The sequence below is a fragment of the Thalassophryne amazonica genome, chromosome 14 (genome assembly GCF_902500255.1).
Source record: "Thalassophryne amazonica chromosome 14, fThaAma1.1, whole genome shotgun sequence".
Classification (NCBI taxonomy): Eukaryota; Metazoa; Chordata; class Actinopteri; order Batrachoidiformes; family Batrachoididae; genus Thalassophryne; species Thalassophryne amazonica.
The window spans coordinates 55,845,412-55,868,144 of NC_047116.1; the positions used below are offsets into that span (position 1 = coordinate 55,845,412).

Genomic DNA, 22,733 nt, shown 5'->3' on the forward strand with positions numbered 1-22,733 from the left:
CCTCTGTCATAAGGACCGGCCAGTGTCTGAGCGCCCAGCACAGTGTGAAGCTGCCCGGTCGGCTGATTTCACCTCCACCATATAAATTGCAGTTTACATGACAGACAAACAGAATGGAAATTAAATCAAACACATAAGGGTGAAGGCATGAACTCATTCTTGTGTGACAGGGTTAGGGTTATGCTGTGGACATATGGGGCATGTCAGCTGACTGCCTACTGACTGACAGCTGGACGTGACTGTGCACGTAAGGTCTTACATTACAGCACAGACATCAGACGGATGGAGGACAAACACATAATAATACATACATGAAATTAAAATCACAGAACAAAGCAACAGAGAGTGAGCCTTTTCTTTCTGTGAGGTCTGAAGTCTGCTGACAGAGGTGGGCGTGTCCCCCTGCGACCTGCAGCTGTTCAAATATCTGTTCTCGCAACTCACAGCTTGGGAACACCTGCACTGGCTTGTAGGATATGACCTCACATAACTACAGTGTGAAGCGCGGACGTCGGCATGCTGTCCTCACGTGGGAATAAATTAAAACATATTGCTTCAGCTGGCAGCCGCTTCAGCACACTGCAGTGCTGCTGAATATCAGATTTTCCCCACATTGTAATAATTAAAACACATATCACATTTGCAGTAGATACCTGCTGATGTGTTCACGACGTGAGCGCCAACTCTTCATGAGACGAGAGCTGACTCTACATGAGACAGGAGCCGGCGGCTTGAGCACATCAAGTAATTCATGTAAAACATGAAAGCGAGAACCGTGATCCACGTCATTTCATTTCTTCCTGGTGTACGTCTAATCGGGGGCTAAGTCCGGTCTTAATAACAGGAAGTAAGTGTTATAAATTGTGGTGTTTCCACTTTCAATGTGCTTGCACTGTGTTCATCCTCGCGAACACGAGCGTGCACGAAAGCGCAATGGTTTTGTGCATATCTGTCTGAACATGCGTTCCTCCCGACAGCAGGTGGAATGTTTCGTGGTTCCCCATTTCGTGTTATGTGTGAAGGGGCCCTTAGGGATGCATCGATCCACATTTTTTTCACTTCCGATCCCGATACCTGAATTTGGATATCCGTTGATACCAATACTATTCCAATACCAGAGCTCTGTTTGCTTTAATATTATTATTATTATTGTTGATTTTATGAGGATATTTTGTATTCCGAGTTATATATCTTCATAATGAAGTGTTTAGAGGAGGATTTTCTTAAAAGGAAGACCTGAAAGTTCAGCTACAATTTGCCAGAAGGTGCATCTAAGATTGGAAGCCTAGATTTGATGTTTTGATGATTTGATGTTTTAGAGACTTCTATAGACTTATTTTTATCGACTTGAAAGAGAAAGACAGCGCTCTCTCTCTCTCCCTGCCTTTCTGTCTCGCTTTCCTTCTCAATTTCAGTGGAGATTTAATGACATGGGAAAGATATGTTTACATTTTCAAAGCAAATGTTACAATTATCAAAATGTTGCAATTATCCACATGTACAATAGTAACCCTTATCACTTGGTATCACTCAGAATTTAGCTTGCTGTGTGTATGATCAACTTGCGACAGTGCACAAATAAATTAAATATGGGAACTAATAAGCCAATTCAGCATCTCAGTCAGCGGGGCACATCCTAGGCAGGTCACAGTTTACAGCTAGTTTACCTGGCAGATTTTAATTTTTTTATTTTTTTTGGCCATTTTTCACAGAATATGAACAATAACACAAAAACTTTTTTTTGCTCATGGTTAGTGGTCGAGTGAAGCCATTTATTGGCAAACAACGTTTACTCTTTTCAAATCATAATGACAACCGAAACTACCAAATGAACCTGATCAAAAGTTTACATACCCCTGTTCTTAATACTGTGTATTGCCCCCTTTAACATCAGTGACAGCTTGGAGTCTTTTGTGGTAGTTGTGGACGAGGCTCTCTGATGGCAAAACTGCCACTGAATATGTTTTGGACTTTATTTACATCAATTGCAAAGAAACACAAACAATATGGCACTCTATGGTAAATCTGCATGGAGTAGACAGTTCTCAAAAACTGAGTAGAAGTAAAGTAGAAGAGTGAGGAAAGACACCCAGACAACCCAGAAGAAGTTATAGGCTTATGTGGCTGTGATTGGAGAAATTGTGCACGGTGCAAGCTTTGCATTTTGTATCACCAGTTATCCATCTTCATGATGAAATGGTATAGAGGAGTATTTTGTTAAAAGGAACCCCGACTATAAATACGTTTATTCTATATGACTTGTTGTGATATTAGTAACATAACTATGGGACAAAATTTGCAAAAATAATGTCAAGTTTTATGATATTTTAAGAAACTTTATTTCTACGTAGGTCACCATTGTTGTTTGGAATGCAGTGCATTCTGGGTAGTGACGTCAAACGGGGGCAGAGCTTCCCGTGTTTACATTACAACTAGCGGCGATTAGCAACGATGAGCTCCTCTGTTCACCCTTTTCAGTTCGAACCAGAGCGTGATCTGCAGTGTGAGGAAGAAAACTTTGAAAATACTGTCAGAAATGAAGATCAGCACTCTGATCAAGCAAGAGTTGGCCATTGTAGGTGGTGTCTGTGTGGGGGCTGCTTGCCGATGCCAACAGAGAAAGAGAGCGTCTGCTGCTCTTTCAGTGTTTTAGTCCTATTTTCACTAGTTACTCGTGGACGATTTTTCTTCTTGTGGGGAAATATGACGGGCACTGCATCTGGTTTAAGACGTCGTTTGTATCCAGAAACACCAACAAGCTCCCTCATTAGCTGAGGTCGATGAAAAGCCTCAAATGCATCCGCATTGAAGTGACGTGAGCACAGCCGCGGGTCTTTCGGCAACTGCACTCTTCCACAAGCATCCTCCCACTTTTTCCTTAACTTTCTTTCTTTTGGAAAGCAATGAAGGCTTACCTCGCTTTCTTTGTTGCCCTTAGACTGAAAATTGCATCCAAAAGCCGCGCAATGTGGCATTTTATCTCGGTAGAACTAGCTTTAACACTGTTTTCACTTGCATGAAAGATTTCAGAAAGCTTTCCACGTCATCACCCCCAGAATGCATTGCTCAGGCAAAAACATGGTGGCCAAGTTGTATTTAAATACGTGTGATAAATAAATGCTATTTTATATCATTCAAGACTATATATTATAATAGCAGATGTCAGTGTTTCACTTTTTTGACAAATTTGATGTTATAGTCGGGGTTCCTTTTAAAAAGAAGACCTGAAAGTTTAGCTACAAATTGCGAGAAGGTACATCTGAGATGCAAGCCTGGATTTGATCTGTTTTGGTGAAAGAAAATCCTTGTCTGCTCTACTCCTCTATGTAGCTAAGAGTAGTGATGCAAAATGCAAAGTTTGCACTGTGCCTTGTTTCCCATGTAACAAGAAATATACTCAAAACCTGGATTAATCTTTTTAGTCACATAGCACTACTATTATTCTGAACACTACTGTGTATATATATATATATATATATATATATATATATATATATATATATATGTGTGTATATGTATAATTACAAACAGTGTATTGTGCATTACTTCAGTCATCAGTATAAATCAGAATTGTGTGGTAAGTATTTGGATATATAACAGATGAAAGTAAAAATAATAATTATAACTTACTAATTTAGTCCACCCAGCAGTCCTTTGGGAGATTAAAATTACTTTAGAAAAAGTTGAGCACAAATGCCATGTGCGGCGCCTTGTTTCCACTCCTGTGCTGAACAAATTTGCAATTTCCTCTTTTGCAGCCTATGTGTATCATCCACCAAACAATGTGGACCTGGTATGCTGCTTCAACACTGCTTAAAGCTACTAATTTAACATTAAGGATAAGATATAAATGAATCAAACACTGGTTATGTGACGTAAAGTAGATATGTATAAACTTGTATGTAAAAAGATTTGACACAGTTATGGCACATGCGTGTTGATAATGCTGAATTGGCTTATTAAACAGATTGTATCTTGTGCAATCAGCGCAATGTGTTGTTGAGGACTGTGTAGTAAAATGTATCTTTAGCACGCTTCTGCATTACATTAATGTGTTCATGATATGGCATTATCACATTATGCCTTTGTGTAGTGTATTTACTGGCATCAGTTAAATATAGAATGTTCTGTAATAGTCAATAATGTTTTGGAGAAATACACAGTTTGGAAAGCTGTCCAATAAATAAATTGTATTTGGGTAAAATAATACATTTGGAATTGTTGATGTGTGCTGAAAGTGTCTCAGCCACCTGCAGATGTCATTGTAGTACTTTACTGAATTCCTGATTCACAAGTAGCTGGTTTTCATGAACTAACGAAATAAATAAACTTACGTGATACAAGAATTGGGAAAACAAAATTGAACTTACAAAATGTCATAATTATTTTATAAGATTTGTTGTTCTGGGCTTTGCTTTTTAAAGTTTTTTTTCAAAGAGGTGTAGTGAGAAGTTTAAAAACTGATACAATTTCTGGCATTTATTAATCTTTTGATATAATTATTTATTTGTTTTTCAGGATGTCATCTGGGGATTGAACTCTTTGTTTACTGTAAGTTCTTTATTTTTTTAATTCTGCTTGTGTACATTATATAAATATAAGGAAATGCTAAAATACCCTCAGCCATATGAGCATAAAAATAGGACACAGAATGTGACCTTTTGACCCCTTTAACTTAGGTCAAGGTTAGCCATCTTTGAACTTGTCCCAGATCTGTGTCCCAAGAGTGCTCCGTGTGAATTTGAAGACCCTTGCAGTAACAGGACTGGACTTGTGCTGAGCATGGACGGACGGACACAAAGTCTTCGCAATACCCGATGGCCACATTTTTGGCCTCGGGTAAAAATGCAATGTTGTCTGTTAACATTATTGTTGTTCACACTTTACTTTCTATTAATGTCTTATTATTTATCTGCTAGTCTCTGCTATTACTATATGTCAAATAATAATTGTTGTTTGTTTTTAGAATTAAATATTACTTTACTAATCATGACAAATTATATAATATTTAGGTTTGAGGATCATTTCTCAAAGATATGTAGAATGTGAAAACCCTATGAACTAATTATGTCCCATGGCTCTAAACAATATATTTAGTCATTTTCTAGAATTTTCTTTATGTTCAAGTCCCCTTCATTTTTAGATTGTCCAATGAAACCAGTCCAGACATGAAACTGTCCTACAAAAGTCAGTTTAACTGGCAAATGCATCACTTAATTGGAAGGAGGTATACTCAAGCTATGGTTTGTAGGATAATTTTAAAGTAAAGGCACTAATAGAGGACATTACATAAACTGTTAAACATGTTTTTGTAACATAAGTTATTTAACTGAATCACTGTTCTTAACTGAATAGTTCTGGAGCTATAAGAGGGCAACCATTTGTTTACTTGCTGAGTAATTAAATCCATAGTACAGAAGATTATTAAGTTGCTCACTGTGTGTGGATACAACAGTGACATCAGTTAAAACCTGGATTAAATTAACCATGGCTGCTGTTTATCTCTCTTTTACAGATGTAATAAAACCATAAATGTTAGGAAATTATCATTGTCAGTTTGAAAAGTGCTTTATTATAACAGGGGTGAAAACAAGAGAATTAGATTACAAGTGGGTGGCTCAATATGGTTCTTTATTTATTTTTATTTTTGTAAGGTTATTTAAGGACACCTAGAATTGGATGATGTGAAGTGGTTATCATAGAGATGCAGTGTTCCTTATAGTTTATTTTTGTCCATTAGATATTCTACCTTTTTTTGCAGGGAATTTATCTCGTTAAAAAAAAGGACAAAAGCTTAATTGTTTACATTTTGGAAGTAACTTCTTTCTGCCTGAGGCTGCAGCATGTTTGCAATGATAATAATGATGAAGAAAGTGTGTTATCATCATGTCTTAAAGATTAGCCCTTAATCTGGAAACAAATTTTATGACTGGCATTCATTTTATCTAAATACACTCCAAAAGCACACTGCAAGTGTGGTGTGTTACAGCTCTCAAACAGCAGGGTAATTATAATGCTTTGTTTGTCATGGATGCAAAAATCCAGGACGACACTAGCGAGAGCCAGCAGCTACAGCATCAGCTGAGGGCAAGGACTTGGAGCTGAAACAGTGAAATGTGCTGAAATGGGCTCTTCCTCAGACTCTTTTTTTTTTCTTTCCCTTGAGGAGCATTGGCGTTTCTTTGCAGATGCTGCTGTCTCTGCACCATTCTTTTCTTCATATTCTCTCCCTCTCTTTGCTCTTCCTTCAGGACCTGTTGAACTTTGATGACCCCTTGAACATTGATGCAGCAGAACATCATCTGAGAGACAAGGTCAGACAGTACAGAAACCCTCATGCTAAATATAGCAAGCCATTACTCTAAACCACTTTAGACTTTGTTAGTGGCTGATTGTGTCTGCCGCTCCACTGTGCCTCGTACAGGGAGATTCGTACTCATACATTCAGAGTGATCCTAACAAGATCTCTCTTTTTTTTCTCTGCTTTCCTCATTGATTTGCAAATTACTGACTTTTGAATTGTCTGTCTCCTCATATACTCTTACTGCTTCAACCCACATTTGGATGTTTGTCAAATGGTTAGAAAATATTTGCTCGACATGGTGATGGCAGCTGCCGCAGCATCTTCTACATCACACACATTGATATGGGGGGGCGGGGGGCAAGTGAGACTTACATTGGTCTATAGGATTTTTCCTACATGTAGTTTTTCATTGGATTTTGGGCCATTTCGGGGCGCTGAATCTGAATCTGATGTTAGTGTTACGAATCATGTCATATTTTAGAGATCTAAAAACATATTCCTCGTATCAAGCACTGAAGCAAAAGGTGCAGTCTTGCACACCTCTTCGACGTCATAAGTGATATTACGGCTCTTGTTCACATTTTGCGAACCTGCTTCAAAAACTATGCATTTGAAACTGCTTTTGTGCATGATTAGTGGTGTCAAACCCATGAGTGAATGAGCAGCTTACATGTAATCCATCAATAAGGAACATGCAGATTGCAAGAAAATGTGATGTGATAGAGGAAATTTGAGCTCAGATTCGGATTTAGCAACCCAAAATTACCCTAAATCAGTTCTCAAAGTCCATGCAAGAAAAACAATTTTGCTGACCACTGTTATCAGTCATGCTTTGTTTGTTTTCATGCATTGGGATGCTGTGTGGTTTGCTGATGATGAATTAGCATAACTAGTAGGTGTATTGGTTTACTCAAAAGTTGTTTCAAATGTGGGAGTAAGGGAAAACTGATACAAATTTACATGGAAATTGTTACCTGTCAGTGAAGTAGTAAACAGGGGTTTGGAACCTGCTACACTGTGAAATGGACAGAATGAACGCCACAAAATTGGAGTTCAAAACAAAACATGAAAAATTCAGTTTGTGAATATTTTTTAGAAACTCTTGAAATTTGGTTTTCCTTAGCATTGTTTCTAAACTTGCTGCAACCATTAAAAAGGCTAGGTGTTTTTATTTGTTAATTTGAGAAAAGGAAAGTACTGTTTTATTTTTTCATTATTTTTTGTAAATTATTATATTTGCTCATCACTGTAGCAAAATTTGCCCTCTATATTTAACCCACTTTAACCACTAACCAGAGCAATGGGCAGTCACAATTTTAGTGCTTGTGTCTGTGTACACTGCATCTGGAAATTATTCACAGCATTTCGCTTTTTCCACATTTTATGTTACGTTACAGCCTTATTCCAAAAGGGCGTGAATTTATTTTTTCTCTCAAAATTCTACCCACAGCACCTCATAAATGACAACATGAAAAAAGTTGTTTTTTTTGTTGTTAATTTTTACAATTTTATTAAAAATAAACTAAGAAATCACATGTTCATAGGTATTCACATACTTTGTTGGTGCACCTATCTTTGGGCAATTTTACCCATTCCTCTTTGCTGCACCTCTCAAGCTCCTTCAGTGCACAGCCATTTTCAGATCTCGCCAGAGATGTTCAATGGGATTCAGGTCTGGACTCTGGCTGAACGACTCAAGGACATTCAGAGTTGTCCTGTAGTCACTCCTTTGATGTCTTGTCTGTGTGCTTAGAGTCATTGTCCTGCGGAAAGTTGAACTGTCACCCCAGTCTGAGGTCAAGAGCGCTCTGGAGTTCAATCTTTGTCTCAGACCACAGAATTTTGTTTCTCATGGTCTGACAGTACTTCAGGTGCCGTGCCTTTTACTACGGAGTGGCTTCCGTCTGTCCACTCTACCATACAGGCCTGATTGGTGGATTGCTGCAGAGATGGCTATCCTTCTGGAAGGTTCTCATCTCTCCACAGATGAATGCTGGAGTTCTGACGGAGTGACCATCCAGTTCTTGTCTTCTCCCTGACTAAGGGACTTCTCCCCCGATCACTCAGTTTAGACAGGTGTCTATCGTTAGAAAGACTCCTGGTGGATCTGAACTTCTTCCATTTACAGATGATGGAGGCCACTGTGCTCATTGGGACCTTCAAAGCAGCAGAAATGTTTCTGTATCCTTCCCCAGATTTGTGCCTCGAGACAATCCTGTCTCAGGGGTCTACAGACAATTCCTTTGACTTCATGCTTGGTTTGTGCTCTGACATGCACTGTCAACTGTGGGACTGTATATGTAGACAGGTGTGTGCTTTTACCCCAGGTGGACTCCAGTTAAGCTGTAGAAACATCTTAAGGATGATCAGTGGAAACATGATACACCTGAGCTCAATGTGATTTCCTGGGGGGATGGTTAATACATTTGCAAAAATCTCAATAAACCATTTTTTTTTTTCACATTGCCATTATGTGGTGTTGTGTGTTAAAGTTTGAGGAGCAAAAATGAATTTCATCCATTTTGGAATAAGAAATGTCTAAAATTAATACTTTCTGGATGCACTGTAGAGGTCTGTAATCGCTACCTTGTACAAGGCCAGTGGTAAACACTTAAATTGTTTAAAATTGTATACTAAACTGTGTTACTGGTACCGTGTATTCTTAACGTCCTCAACATTGAGGCACCTGTGTGCTTAATCGTGCCCAGAGAAACACACCACATGGCCAAACTGTCATAGCTAGTGTTCACTAACATTCGTCCTCATTCACAGACAGTGCATGCGCATAGATTTGTGCTTAATCTGTGTGTATGGAAATTTGGAGCACAATTTTGGGATTCTTACCTAAATTTGTTCATACTCTACAAATGGAGAACAGTGGAGTTAGATGTATGCTATATTAATGAGAAAATGGGATGAGACAGGAGAGGGGAAATAAGGTGAGGGGACGTTCACTGTAATATATCCCGTAGAATGAATTTGGTCTCTTTAAATACCCAGTTAGGTGCCTCCAAGCTGGTGGTGTGAAGATAGAAAAAGAAAGTAATCAAAGCTGATGACAAACGGTCCTAGATCATATAATGGTATGCTCCTCTTGTAAGTTGTGACATTCTCCTTATGGAACGTTCCACACGCATAAACCTGTGGGGGTGCACAAGTGGCAAAGTTATATATTTGTTATAAGTTGTCTCACAGGCGGTGTTTACACCAACCAAGGGAATGTACTATTTGGAAATTTCTTTCAAGTATAAATGTAAAAATATAATAATATAATGCAATGCTAAAATACCCTCTGTCATATGAGCAAGTCTTCTTTACAATTTGCAGTTGTTTAGTTGGTATCCCAGTGCCAAGTGTGTGTGTGTGTGTGTGTGTGTGTGTGTGTGTGTGTGTGTGTGTGTGTGTGTGTGTGTGTGTGTGTGTGTGTGTGTGTGTGTGTGTGTGTGTGTGTGTGCATATATATATATATATATATATGTATGTGTGTGTGTGTGTGTGTGTGTGTGCGCATATATATATATATATATATATATATATATATATATATATATATATATATATATATATATATATATATATATATATATGTGTGTGTGTGTGTGTGTGTGTAGTTATTTTCATTCATTATTAAGATCCTATTGTATTATGTGCAATTTGTATATGTTCAATCAAGCCCCTCTATTTTGTCATGTGATAATTTCAGAAGGACCTCAATGGAAATTAAGCATTTATGCTTTATTGTATTGGAGGCGCACAGACTGTAAAAAAAAACAAAGCCTAAATATGTTTGTAAAACTCACGTTACCACTGTGCTTTGGGACACAGAGAGATAATGCTTGCTTACCCCCAGGTCAGAGCTGCGCACACCAGGGGACATGGTACATACAGCTGTGCTCAGAAGTTTACATCTCCTGGCACTTTTTTTTTTTTTTTTTTTGCCATTTTTCAGAAAATATGAATGGTTGGAGAAATTGTACACAGTGCAAATTTTGTATCACCACTCTTAGCTTCATAGTGGAGTAGAGCGGAGAAGGGTATTCTTTCACCAAAACAGATCAAAACTAGGCTTGCATTTTAGATGTACATTCTGGCAATTTGTAGCTAAACTTTCAGGTCGTCTTTTTAAGAAAATCCTCCTCTATACCACTTCATCATGAAGCTGTATAACTGGTGATACAAAATGCAAAATTTTCAAAGGCACAATTTCTCCAATCACAGCTACATAAAAACCTATAACTTCTTCTGCGTTGTCTCACCCAGACAACCCAGAGAGCCTCGTTCACAACTACCACAAAAGACTCCAAGGTGTCATTGATGTTAAAGGGCGAAATGCACAGTATTAAGAACAGGGGTATGTAAACTTTTGATCAGGGTTATTTCGGTAGTTTCTGTTGCCATTATGATTTAAAAAGAGTAAACACAGTTGTTTGACAATAAATGGCTTCACCCAACCACTAACCATGAGTTAAAAAAAGTTTTTGTGTTATTGTTCATATTCTCTGAAAAATGACCTAAACACCCCAAAATTATGCCAGGGTATGTAAACCTTTGAGCACAGCTGTATAATAGATTGTGTTCAGCCTTGTTGATTTCACGCCAGGACAGCTTAAAAACAAACCCTGAATCAGAAAAAAAACACTCCTGCTGTCACAGGAACATCACTGAAATATGTTTTTTCTAAATACCAGATTTCATTCTACATGTTGGTGCCACGTCGAGCAAGACAGGGGCGTGGAGCATGAGTATGACAGCACTGTTCACTCACCAATGTCGAGCGGACAAGCGTTACTGTCATGCCCTGGATGGTGCACTTTATTTTTGGTTGTTGGCAAGTAAACAGTGTGAAAATAAGTAAAAATGAGCAACCTCGAACCGGCCTTGGTTTATTCTTCAAGGGCTGCACGATACCAAGGCCAAGACTGAGTCATTGCATAGCGAGGCTAAGGCATTAAAAAAAAAAAAAATGGTCTCGAGACCTGGGATCTCCAACACTGGTTTGTATAGCAGGTCAGCCATTTCGATCTCACCATCCTCTGCATCATCTGCTATCACCCCAACCAGTTGCGTGTCGTCCCTCACCACATCCATAAACGTGTGTGTGTGTGGGGGGGGGATGGATCCTCAGAACCCATAGTAATCCTTACTTGGTTGATCCAGGTACGTATGGAATATGAAAATGAAGGGATTGTGTGTAAAAATTGCTGAAATTCCTAAATGGTTATTACGGTATTTTTGTTAAACACCTTGAATTTTAGGTCAATGTCTAATCTACAAGCACATCTTGATTGCTTCATTTCAACTCCTTTGTGGTTGTGCACAGAGGTAATAAAAATGATCCCACTATCTTCAGAGCTGACAGTATATAAAGGTATAATATGTACATGTATGTTATTTCACAAAGATGAGCATTCTGCTTTTAAACATTTAAAGTTGCGTTTACACATAACGACGGCAAGTCACGAATGCCACGAAGTATACATTCTTGGACGCTGATCACGAATATGATGATTTGAGGCAGAGGTGTCAGGTGTCCTCAGGAACTGCTGCAGCTTGTTACCATGTGTTACGATTTTTTTTTCCCCTGTCTGCATATATAGTAATGGTAAATGCCACACTGGCAGAACTATTTCTGAACATTAATACACATATATGCAATTTATTCTTGCAGGACAGAAGGTATGTAGTGCGTGAGTGAATGTGATGTGCGTATGTGACCCCCATCTGCCCTTCCCAATCAGCCTACAACATCCTACTCAAAGCCGACTGACAACTTCTATCAGTAAGGACCGACCACCAAAACAACACAAAGACAGACAAAAACGAAAGACAAGTGGTGAAAGCAATAACTGTGAAGTGAGACATCGAGGAGACGGGTCCCCAGCATTAAACATGCCAGGACAAACCACCACACATAAAGAAGCAGTGACAGCGACAGTCTGTTGTCTAGTTAGTGAGCATTCATACCCTAATCTAGGACACCAGAGTCTTGATCCCCTTGAGAGCACCCAAAACTGAATTGTGGCATCGGCCATGAACACATAACCAACCATGCACAGAGACCCAGATCACAGCTAAATATCCGATCACTACTGTGGCTGGTGTGTTGGGCCAAGATAAAAGTACAGAACCCTACCATATGACATGGACCACTCCGGCGCGTCGGAGGCCATACGGCTGACCGCAAGCGACGACAGAAATGGGTCCAGGATGCAGGGCCCCAGGAAAAGAAACAGGCGAAAAAGGGCAGCAGAAGGGCACAGGGGCCAGGAATGGCAGCCACCAGAGCCACCGGGGCAGCACGACAGACCAACGGGGAGCGGCCTGACGGCGCTGTAACGCACCCCCGACACCGCCTCCCAACGCCCCCCCAATGGAGTCACTGGAAGTAACCCCATACCCAAAGGAAGCACACAGGTCGCTGGCAGGGTGGTGTGTATCTGGGCCCACCAAGAGGGGGGCCCAGAACCACACCACCCTGGCCATGGCCCCAAGAGGGAGGAGTGAGCTGCGGCGGGGACGGGGGGCAAAGGAGCCACTGCAACTGAACCCAGAGCGCGGGCAGGGACCACCGGCGTACGAGGGCGGGGCCGACCCCCAGAAAAGAGGCAAGACCCACCCCCAGGCCAGGAAGCACACGAGGCCCCCCAGACAACCGAGACCCCCCAGAGCAGCCTGCAGGACCACCCCAAACTCCCTCCCAGCCCCCAATCCACCCCATCCCGGACCCCACCCTGGACACCAAGCTGAAGATTGGGAGACCTCCTCAGCAAAAACGGGTCAATACCCCACCCCACTTAAACCACAGCCCCCAAACCCACAGCAGCTGTCCGACCCCTAGTGCCAACACACACGCCCCACTGCCACCACCCATCCCCCAACAAGCCGCAGGACCCCGGGCCCATGAGCTCCAGAGCAGGGCCCCGAGACCACGGCAGAACCGGCAAGGCAGACCCCCCCACCCCAGAGCCCCAGACATCCACAGCCATCCAGGACCAACCCCATAATTGTTACAGTTAACTCCCTTGTTGTGTGTGACCCCCTAAGTGAGCAAAGACAGTGTAGCATTAAAAGCAGGGCAGGAGACAGCAGGTGGCAGACTGCCATGAGAGGCCGTGGCACACTGCTGCACCACAGCCTGCCCTGCAAACCCACCACTGCCTAATGACCCCGACTCTAAATAGTGAGTGTGTTTACTAATTGTGTTGAAATATAGTGTGTGCATTAAAATGGCAGGGCAAGAGTGGCAGATGGAGATCAACCCATTCCCAACACCTGACCGCAGAACTACTTGAGCCCTATGATGCGCTACTTAAACCCCAGTATGATGTGCCTGCGTGTACTGTGCTGGTGAAGTGCATTAAAAGGGTGTGACATGTGAGGCCCAACCCCAAGTGGCCAGCGGAAGGAGAGGCATGGTGCAGGGAGCGGGCCACACACACCGGCCCCACTGGGCACCACGGCCCACCTCCAGACCCACGGAGACCACGAGATGGGGAGGGAGGCGGGCAGCCCTGGAGGAGCACCAGAAACGCAGGGAAAGAACAAACCAATTAATTAATTCATCTCACAATTAATGGCACGTGTTGCTGACGAATTATCAGGAACCATTATGCACGGTCAAGAATAATGTTCCACATTGTTGCGCACTATCACGTGTAACAGTGCATCGTTAAGTTCTGTCACGTTGTGAATGAGGCGAATTGTCTCCACACACCCCCATATTCATCCAGCTGTCAGTTCCTGAACAATTCAGATCGCTCCAGCTTGCTCCTCAAAATCCACATCAGAAGAACTTTATGATTGCATGCTTAGTTGGGCTCTCTGTCATGGAGTGGCGAAGAGAGGAGGAGGAGATGGAAAGAGCCAGATGTATGGCTCCACGCGGCTCTCTTTTCACTCATTTTCCCAAACATCAGGCACATGCAGCAGGTGGAACACGCTGGAGCACGCTGATGAGCACTGGAACAAGACTTTTAGCCGACTTGGCGTCACTGTCCTTCAGCATAATGCAACAATGAAACTGAATGCGGTGCAGCAGGGTTTAATTGTGCGCACATCAGAGAAGAACGCTGTCATGCTCTATTAAGGATCACCACTAATCAAGACGGATCAACACACTCAGTTGCGACCTCCACGACATGAGGTGGAGGTCGCATCGTGACATTCATGGAAGATTTTTTGACATCCAAAAACATGCTCCACGAAAATCACAAATATCACGCACCAACACGCACTATTAAGAAACCTATTCAGATGTGTTAAGTCACGTTAAGAATGTCAGGAATGTGCCGAGAATGACGCAGATATGACATTCGTAATGAGTCCTGCCTATGTGTAAACACAGTATTAAGACAAGCAGGTTACGTGAATTGGAAACTTTATCATTGTCCAGGCCTCTCTTGCAAAAGATCTCAATCTCAGTGGGACTAACCTGGTTAAATAAAGGCTAAATGAAATTAAAATTGTTTTGTTTGGCATTCTTTCAATCTCATTTTACCTTTGCCATTTTTTTTTATAACTTATAAACTTTATAACTTCACTTACTCTGTTCATTTCTCTGTGGTTATGTCAGGCATTTTCAAGACGTGTTGTGGCACAGTTTGTTTCTGCTGTTTTGCTTCAAGTAAATGCATTCCTGGATTGCCAACTGGACAAATTTAACTCTTCTGCGTGCTTTCCGATGAAGAGGTTAGATGAGCTGAAAGCTCATCAAAGTACAGTATTTGACCATTGGTGCTCTCTGCATATGCTTTCCCATGATGCACTGGGGTGCACCCTGCAGCACATGATAATAGCTGCCATGTGACCCCATTTAGGTGCTAAGACAGTCTGTATTTGAGAGCTTGCGAGCAAAAGCACAGAGAGAAAGAACAGATAGTTTATGATCAGTGTTATTATTGTTTCGATGACTCACAAATCCCAGGTACAGGTGGAAAGAGTGTCAAGTGGTTTGATAAAGTAAATTCAAACAGGTTTTCATTTTCTGCTGTCTGAAACCCAAATTACTGTGGATTTCTCTGACCTGAAGCCTGTCACAATTTCCTCTGAGGGCATGAGAAGCAGCATACATTAGAAAAACTACTGCAAGAATGTGTTGTCTTTGTGTACACAACACATACAAGCAAATCATGCTTTACATTCAAACATCAAGCACATTGACATTCTTTATGTAAAATTATATCATCTGCATGTGTCCATTCTGTGATTTCATTCCTCACTGTAGACTGAAACATTCGAGAAATACCCCACAGGGGATTGTGGTGTTTGTATACCGAGAGCTACAGTTGTGTGCCTCAAGCTATTGATACATCACTGTTACATTCTCTTCATAAACACTCACTTGACCAAACAACATGAAAATAATCTGTTAGGGTCTAGTGTCTAGGATTCACTTTGTCACAAGACGGCTGCAAAAGAGAAGTGCTGATAGAATCCTTTTCCTGTTGTCAATCTCAAAATCACCTGCCAGTCATTTAGCCAACTTGATTGAAGACCTTTGCTAATGCATTAATCTCTTCCCAAAAAATCTGTATGCGGGCTGCTGGTGCCTTTGCCGCTTTGTTTTCAGAACCACACCAACAGTTTTTACCACTTGATCAAATTAGTGTCAAACAGTAAAGGCAAAGCGACAAGCTGCCATTCATTTTTAATTGTTTTGCAGCGACAAGAGATGATTGTTTGCTTTGCCACCACCTAGGCATGGCCAAAATAATGAGAGGTCTATGTTGTGCAAAATAGCAAAATAAAATTTGCAGTGCCAATCTGAATGAAGGGAGCTTGATGTGAGCATTTCATTTATTTGTTTTATATTATTTAACCTTTATTTAACCAGGTTAGTCCCATTGAGATTGAGATCTCTTGCATAGGAGACCTGGACAACTATAAAGTTTCCAGTTCACTTAACCTGCATGTCTTTAAATTTTGGGGTAAACCGGAGAACCCAGAGGAAACCCATGCAAACACGGGCAGAACATGTAAACTCCACACAGAACGGCCACAGGTCGAAATCGAACCCATGATCTTATCAGGATTGGTTGGTGAAGCAGGCTGGACACAAATGCAGGACACAGGTCAGTGGAGTAAAAGCATTTACTTGGTTCATTAGCAGTAGGGGTGCACCAATATATCGATATGGCGATATATCGCGATATTTCGTCACCCGATCAATTCTCGATGCTCGTTTGTTAAGTATCGATCTGTGCCACTATAAACGCCTCCATTCAACTGCCATTGCCGGGTCATTCCATTGGAGTCAGATAGGGGGCGCTAGTTGCGTGAGTGGCTGGAAAGTGGGCGGAAACACCAACACGAACCACATACACACAAACCAGAGCATGGCGGAGCCCAGCGAGGAAAAGACGAGAGAAAGAAAACTTAAAGACACGCCAGCCATATTTAAATCCAAAGTCTGGAATCACTTTGGGTTTTACAGCAGCGAGGATGGGGCAGGACTACAGAAAGACTATGCTATATGCAAGAATTGCTCCTCATGAGTGCAGTACATGGGCAACACGACAAACTTACAAAGCCACCTCTCATGTTACCACCCCGAGTTGTGTGAAAAAGTTGTTGTCGGCACCAATCCATCACAGCCTGATGTAAAGACTTTCTTTGGGGCAAAGCTTCCCTTCGCTTCAACACGGGCTACAGCGATCACTAATGGCATTGCTATGTACATGTGCAAGAGACTCAGACCATACAGCAGGGTTGAAAATGAGGGATTCCGCTTCATGATGCGAGTGTTAGAGCTACGATATGAAATACCCTCTCGGAAGTACTTTGCAGAAAAAGTGATTCCTTCACTATACGAACAAACGAGCGAAAGTGAAAGACGCGCTCGCGTCTGCAGAAAGAGTGGGAATGACATGTGACGGCTGGACATTGAGGGCAACAGACATGAATGTCGTACATGACATTCATGGTACATTTTATAAACAGTGATTGGGAAATGAAGTCATACGTACTCCAAACTAGAGCTATGCATGAAACACACACCGGAGTGCACATTGCAGAGGTACTCAAAGTGGCAGTGAATGAGTGGAGTCTTGACGCCAAGAAGCCCGTGGTTGTCACTGACAATGCAGCTAACGTGTGTTGCAATGGACCTAACAGGCTACCAACACGTGAGATGTTTTGCACACGTTTTAAATCTTGCATCTCAACAAGCTCTGAAGGTAGCTGCTGTTGCCAAAGTACTAGCCAAAGTGAGGAGGATCTCAACCTTCTTCCATAGAAGCACAACAGGAGCAGAAGCCCTGAAAAGAAACCAGAAGCTCCTTGGCCTCCCCAATCACAAGCTCATCACAGACATGCCTGTGCGCTGGAACAGTGCCTATGAGATGGTCTCCAGGTTTCTAGAACAACAGCCAGCTGTGTGTGCTTCTCTTTTAGCTCCTGAGGTAACAAAAGTTTGCAATATATTTCTTATATGTGTGTTATGACAATTGAGACAATAAATTAGCTGTGAAATAACAAATACTTAAAATTACTAATATAAATATAACATAATACAAATGTATATGAATTAAATGCACACAAATAAACTGGCTGTACAATACACAATACACAAAATTTATTTCATGCTATCACAATCAACTGTAAAACTAATAACACTAAATTCATGAATTCCACAAGAAATAAGATGTCTATTTAAGAATTGAGGATTGTTTACTTTTTTCTTCGTTAAAGGTGAGGAAGAATGTGACTGACTGCGCTCTGACAGAGAATGACATCTCAAGTGCTGAGGAGATGGTGGAAGTCCTGAGACCAATGTTTGTAGCAACAAACCTTATGTGTGAGGAAAAAAATCCCACAGTGTCAGTAATCGCCCCTCTTCATGCCCAACTGCTAAGAGACAAAAGAATGAATGAAAATGATTCTCCTTTAATTAGAGAAATTAAGACAGCAATCCGTCAAGACCTCTCAAAGAGGTATGACACTGATGAAGAAAAAGATCTCCTGCACATGGCCTCAGCTTTAGACCCTAGATTTAAGTCTCTTTTATTTTTGTCACCTGAAGAAGTCCAGGACACATATGCAAAACTACAGGCCAAAGCTGCAGCTTTAAAGGGTGATTTTCCAGTGCCTTGTGATCATGCAGAGAGAGATAAAGAGCTTCCACAGACCAGCAACAGTGACACCTGCTCTACAAAGAAGAGAACGTCTGCACTTGTGGATCTTCTTGGTCAGACCTTCAACAAGACAACTAATGTCTCCATATCAGCAGCCTCCATTGCAGAGAAGGAAATAAGACAGTATCAAGAAGCTCCTTCTCTGCCTCTCACTGAAGATCCACTGCTGTGGTGGAAAGCCCAGGCGCCTGCGTACCCTCTCCTCTCCAAACTGGCCCAAATGCATCTGTGTATTCCTGGAACCAGTGTAACAGCTGAGAGGGTCTTCTCAACTGCAGGAGACATTATTAGTACTCAACGAAGTGCACTCACTCCTGAACATGCTGACCAACTGCTCTTCCTCAAGAAAAATATGAACATATGAAAAACACACAAAAAACAAACTGTTCAAACATTACCTCAGGCTGAAATGTTTGTTTCTGGTTGCAGTTGAAAGTATATTACAAACCTGCTAGTGTTTATTTTATAACTTTATAAATAATTATTTGAAAGAAGTTGCAACAACCTAATTTTTTGGTTTTGTATTATTTAAAACAGTTAAACATCTCTCCTTAGAGATTTAGTTTTTGTTTACAGCAATTTTGCACTTAAGGATGTTACTGTTCACGTAAACAAAGACACTAAAATGGTTATGATGGCACTTTGTGAACCATTAATAAACTTACGACTTCATTGTACTTGAAATGTTGCTGTTGAAAAGACAGTATTTGCACTGCATTAGTGTTCATTGAGTTGCACAAAAAATAAACTGGGAGTAAAACAGATGATATATTGTGAGTGTTATTTTAGACAATATATCGATTATCATGATTATCGCCATAATATCGTATCGTGTGGCAAGTATCGTATAACGTATCGTATCGTGAGGTACCAGGCAATTCCCACCTCTAGTTAGCAGGGGTCGGTACACAGATAAGCAGTCCAAAAGAAGCAACAGTAACAAAATTATCAGGCTTAGGCGTGGTCAACGTACACAGGCAGGTAATCAAAAAACACGATGAAGCAATCAAGGCAAGGAAAAAACACAAGGAACTGAGCTGGAAAGAGGCACATGGCACATCGAACTGGTGAGGGACAAAGGCAAACAGTGAGGCAGGTGATTAACTGCAAATCAAGAACAGGTGTGTGGAGAAGCTCCCAGAACCAGGGTGTGGCCAGACAGAGAGAAATGCTCACCACCAAGATCCAAGAGAGAGAAAAGAAAGAGCAGGACAGAGAAAACCTCGGCAGAAAGACAGTGCAAGAGAAAGACAGATCATAAAGACAAACCAAACCAGACAGTAAAACAGAACACAACCTAAACGGATCCAAAACCTGACAGATCTTCTTGCTGTCAGGCAACAGTGCTAACCACAGGCTCGTTGCCCACGACCTCAATGTAGGGTCACTGATGATCTTATCAAGAGCTATGACACAGCAGCTTGAATTGGTTGTCTGGGGAACTCCCTGTCTCACCTTGCCTTTGCACATTCAGTCTCTCCAGGATGCTGGGGCTGACACTGACACACAGAGCCTGATTGATGCTTCGCGCTGGGATTTTGCCTACATGTCACTAGAGCTTGGCAAGTTGATGTTCACCCTGACCATAACCCGGTACCAAGTGTTGTTGGCCCAGTCCTCCTTGTTTGAGGCATACAGGGGATCATCACCCACTCTGCCTGTTGTCCCAGGCCAGTTTTTCGGCCCTGCTGCTCAACAGACCATGGAGCGTGCTGTTCAGGCTAACAGGTCTCGCCAGCAATTTGCCGATTTACACAAAACTCCTAGGCACCAACCTAAGCAAGCAGGAGACTTTCACCCTGCTAGCGGGCTTGCTCCCTGGAATTGGGGTCTGTCGTATCAGCCCTCCCAGCAGTTCACCTTTCAGCCACCTACATGTGCACCACCTAGAAATGACCGGCAGAATGGACAGGACTGTCATGCTCACCCCTTAAAATCATTGACGGGTCACAGCAGTCCGGCTTGACACTAGGTACAAGGTCACCGGCCATTTTTTCCTGGACTCAGCTCGACCGGTGGTGGGAGTTGGTCTTGGACCACTGGCTGATTTCCACATTGGTCAGGGGCTACAATGTTCAGTTCAGTTGTCATACCCTGAAGTTCAATGGTGTAAAAGTCATGGTTGTTACAGAACCAGAGAGGTCTCTTGTTCTCAGGCAGGAAATTCTAGAGCTCCCGAAGAAAGGAGCCATAGAAACAGCTCAGATCACTTAAGAGGGTTCTATTCAATTTATTTTCTAGTTCCAAAAAAGGATGGTAGTTTTGGTCCTATTCTCAACCTCAGAAACCTAAATCAGTACATGAAAGTGCTGCATTTTTGCATACTCCACACCACAGAAGTTCTCCAGGCAGTTTGGCTGGGGGACTGGTTTACCAGTGTGGACCTAAAGGATGCCTATTTCCACATCCCAGTGTCAGTTGACCACAGGCAGTTCCTCTGGTTTGCCGCCGATGGATGAGCGTACCAGTTCAGAGTACTCCCTTTTGGACTCTCCCTCACTTCCCGTACATTCACCAGGTGCGTGGCAGCAGTACTCTCTCCTTTGCAGGCTCGTGGGATACAGATTATTTTGTAACTTGATTACTGGCTTGTCTGCGCTCCAAGCTGGCAGCAAGCACTCGACGACACTCAAACCCTACTGAACCACTTGTCGCAGCTAGGGCTTTCTGTGAATGTCACAAATAGCTTCTTGACCCCAAGCCAACAGGTAGTTTTTATTGCCATTGCGATCAACTCACTGGCGACGAGACCTCGCCCATCCCCATAATGGTGAATGATATTTTCACTCTGGTCTGCCGTGTTTGCAGGAATTCAAGACTTACGTATGCTCTGCTCTGTCAGCTGATGGGGAAGCTGACTATCTCTGGGACTCCTGTCTTTGTGTTCCTTACAAATTTGTTTCAACATCCTAGACCTGGTCGTTCTAACAGATGCCTCACTTTCCAGCTGGGGTGCAGCGTGGAACCACAGAATGGTCAGGGTTGTCTGGAGACCTCGGGAGAGGCTCCAGCACATCACTGTGCTGGAGCTGTGGGCTGTCCACCTAGCTCTGAGGCATTTCTCCCCTCCCTAGAGGGAAACATGCTTGTTTGGTCAGACAACACATCGGCGGTCTACCATTTGAACCTTCAACGAAGCACCAGGTCTGTTTATTCCCTGAGAGAAGCCCAGAAGCTTCTCCAGTGGGCTTTGCTTTTCTTGCAGAGTCTTAGAGCTGTACGTCTGCTGGGCGAGCAGAACTATGCTGCAGATTTCTTCTCACGACAGAAACCGACACCGGGTGAGTGTCGACTCAACCCAGATGTGGTTATCATGATCACGGAAAGGTTTGGCAAGGCAGAAGTCCATCTTTTTGCCTCAAATGCCACAACACACTGTCGCCTGTGGTTCTCTCTCAGAACCAAACAGCCCACTGAGCCAAGATGCTCTGGCTCAACCTTGGGAGGCATGTCTGCTGTATACATTTCCTCCTCTTCCTTTGCTTGCCCTGATACTACACAGAATATGCATGACCAATCACACAACACAATGTTGCTGGTAGTCCCATACTGGCCAGGTAGTATGGGGCTTTTGATTTTGATGCTCCTTAGCGGAGAGCTGTGGCCTCTCCCTCAGAGGAGTGACCTTTTGTCACAGTTGGAGGGGAACATTTGGCATCCTCAGCTGTATGTGTGGCCCCTGAAGGATCAGGCTCCATGCTGAATTCTTGTCATGCAGACTGTACTGAATGCCCGTGGACCCTCCACTAGGGCATTATATGACAATCGATGGAAGCTTTTTAACCATTCAACCAACAGACCGTTGTCCTGTGCCAGTGCTGCTTAGCCATCTTCAAACATGGTTTGACAGCAGTCTTTCTGTCTCTACCATTACATTTTATGTTGCTGCTCCCTCTGCTCAGCACATAATGGTGGATGGATACTCAATTGGGTCGCATTCTCTGATATGCCGCTATATTGCAAGCTTACAGGAACAACGACCGTCATTGTCCTCCAGTGAAATGTCATTCATCCCATGGCATAGTCACTTCCTGTGCTGCCCTGAGAGGTGTTCCACTGATGAACACCTGTGCAGCAGCAACGTGGGCTTCCTCCTGTACTTTTTCCTACTTGGTGCTATGCACCTCCTTCTGGCAGTCAGGAGGAATGAAATAGAATGAGAGTTATGTATGTAACTACAGTTCCATGAATTCCAGATGACTGCCAGACTTGGTTGTCACTCGAACTCGAGGTAATAGATTCCAAAAGAAATAAATGCCGGGTGATGTGCTGTCATATACTGTTGGCTGACATTACCC

General features: G+C 42.3%; 1 protein-coding gene across 1 annotated transcript in view; it reads left to right on the forward strand.

Annotated features, from left to right (window-relative positions):
* Positions 1-22,733, forward strand: part of ube2f (ubiquitin-conjugating enzyme E2F (putative)) — a 160,069-nt gene that overhangs the window by 110,178 nt on the left and 27,158 nt on the right. The window contains exons 8-9 of the mRNA XM_034186427.1: positions 4,519-4,551; positions 6,252-6,314. Coding sequence (XP_034042318.1) covers positions 4,519-4,551; positions 6,252-6,314 — 96 coding nt within the window. The remainder of the gene's footprint in view (positions 1-4,518; positions 4,552-6,251; positions 6,315-22,733) is intronic.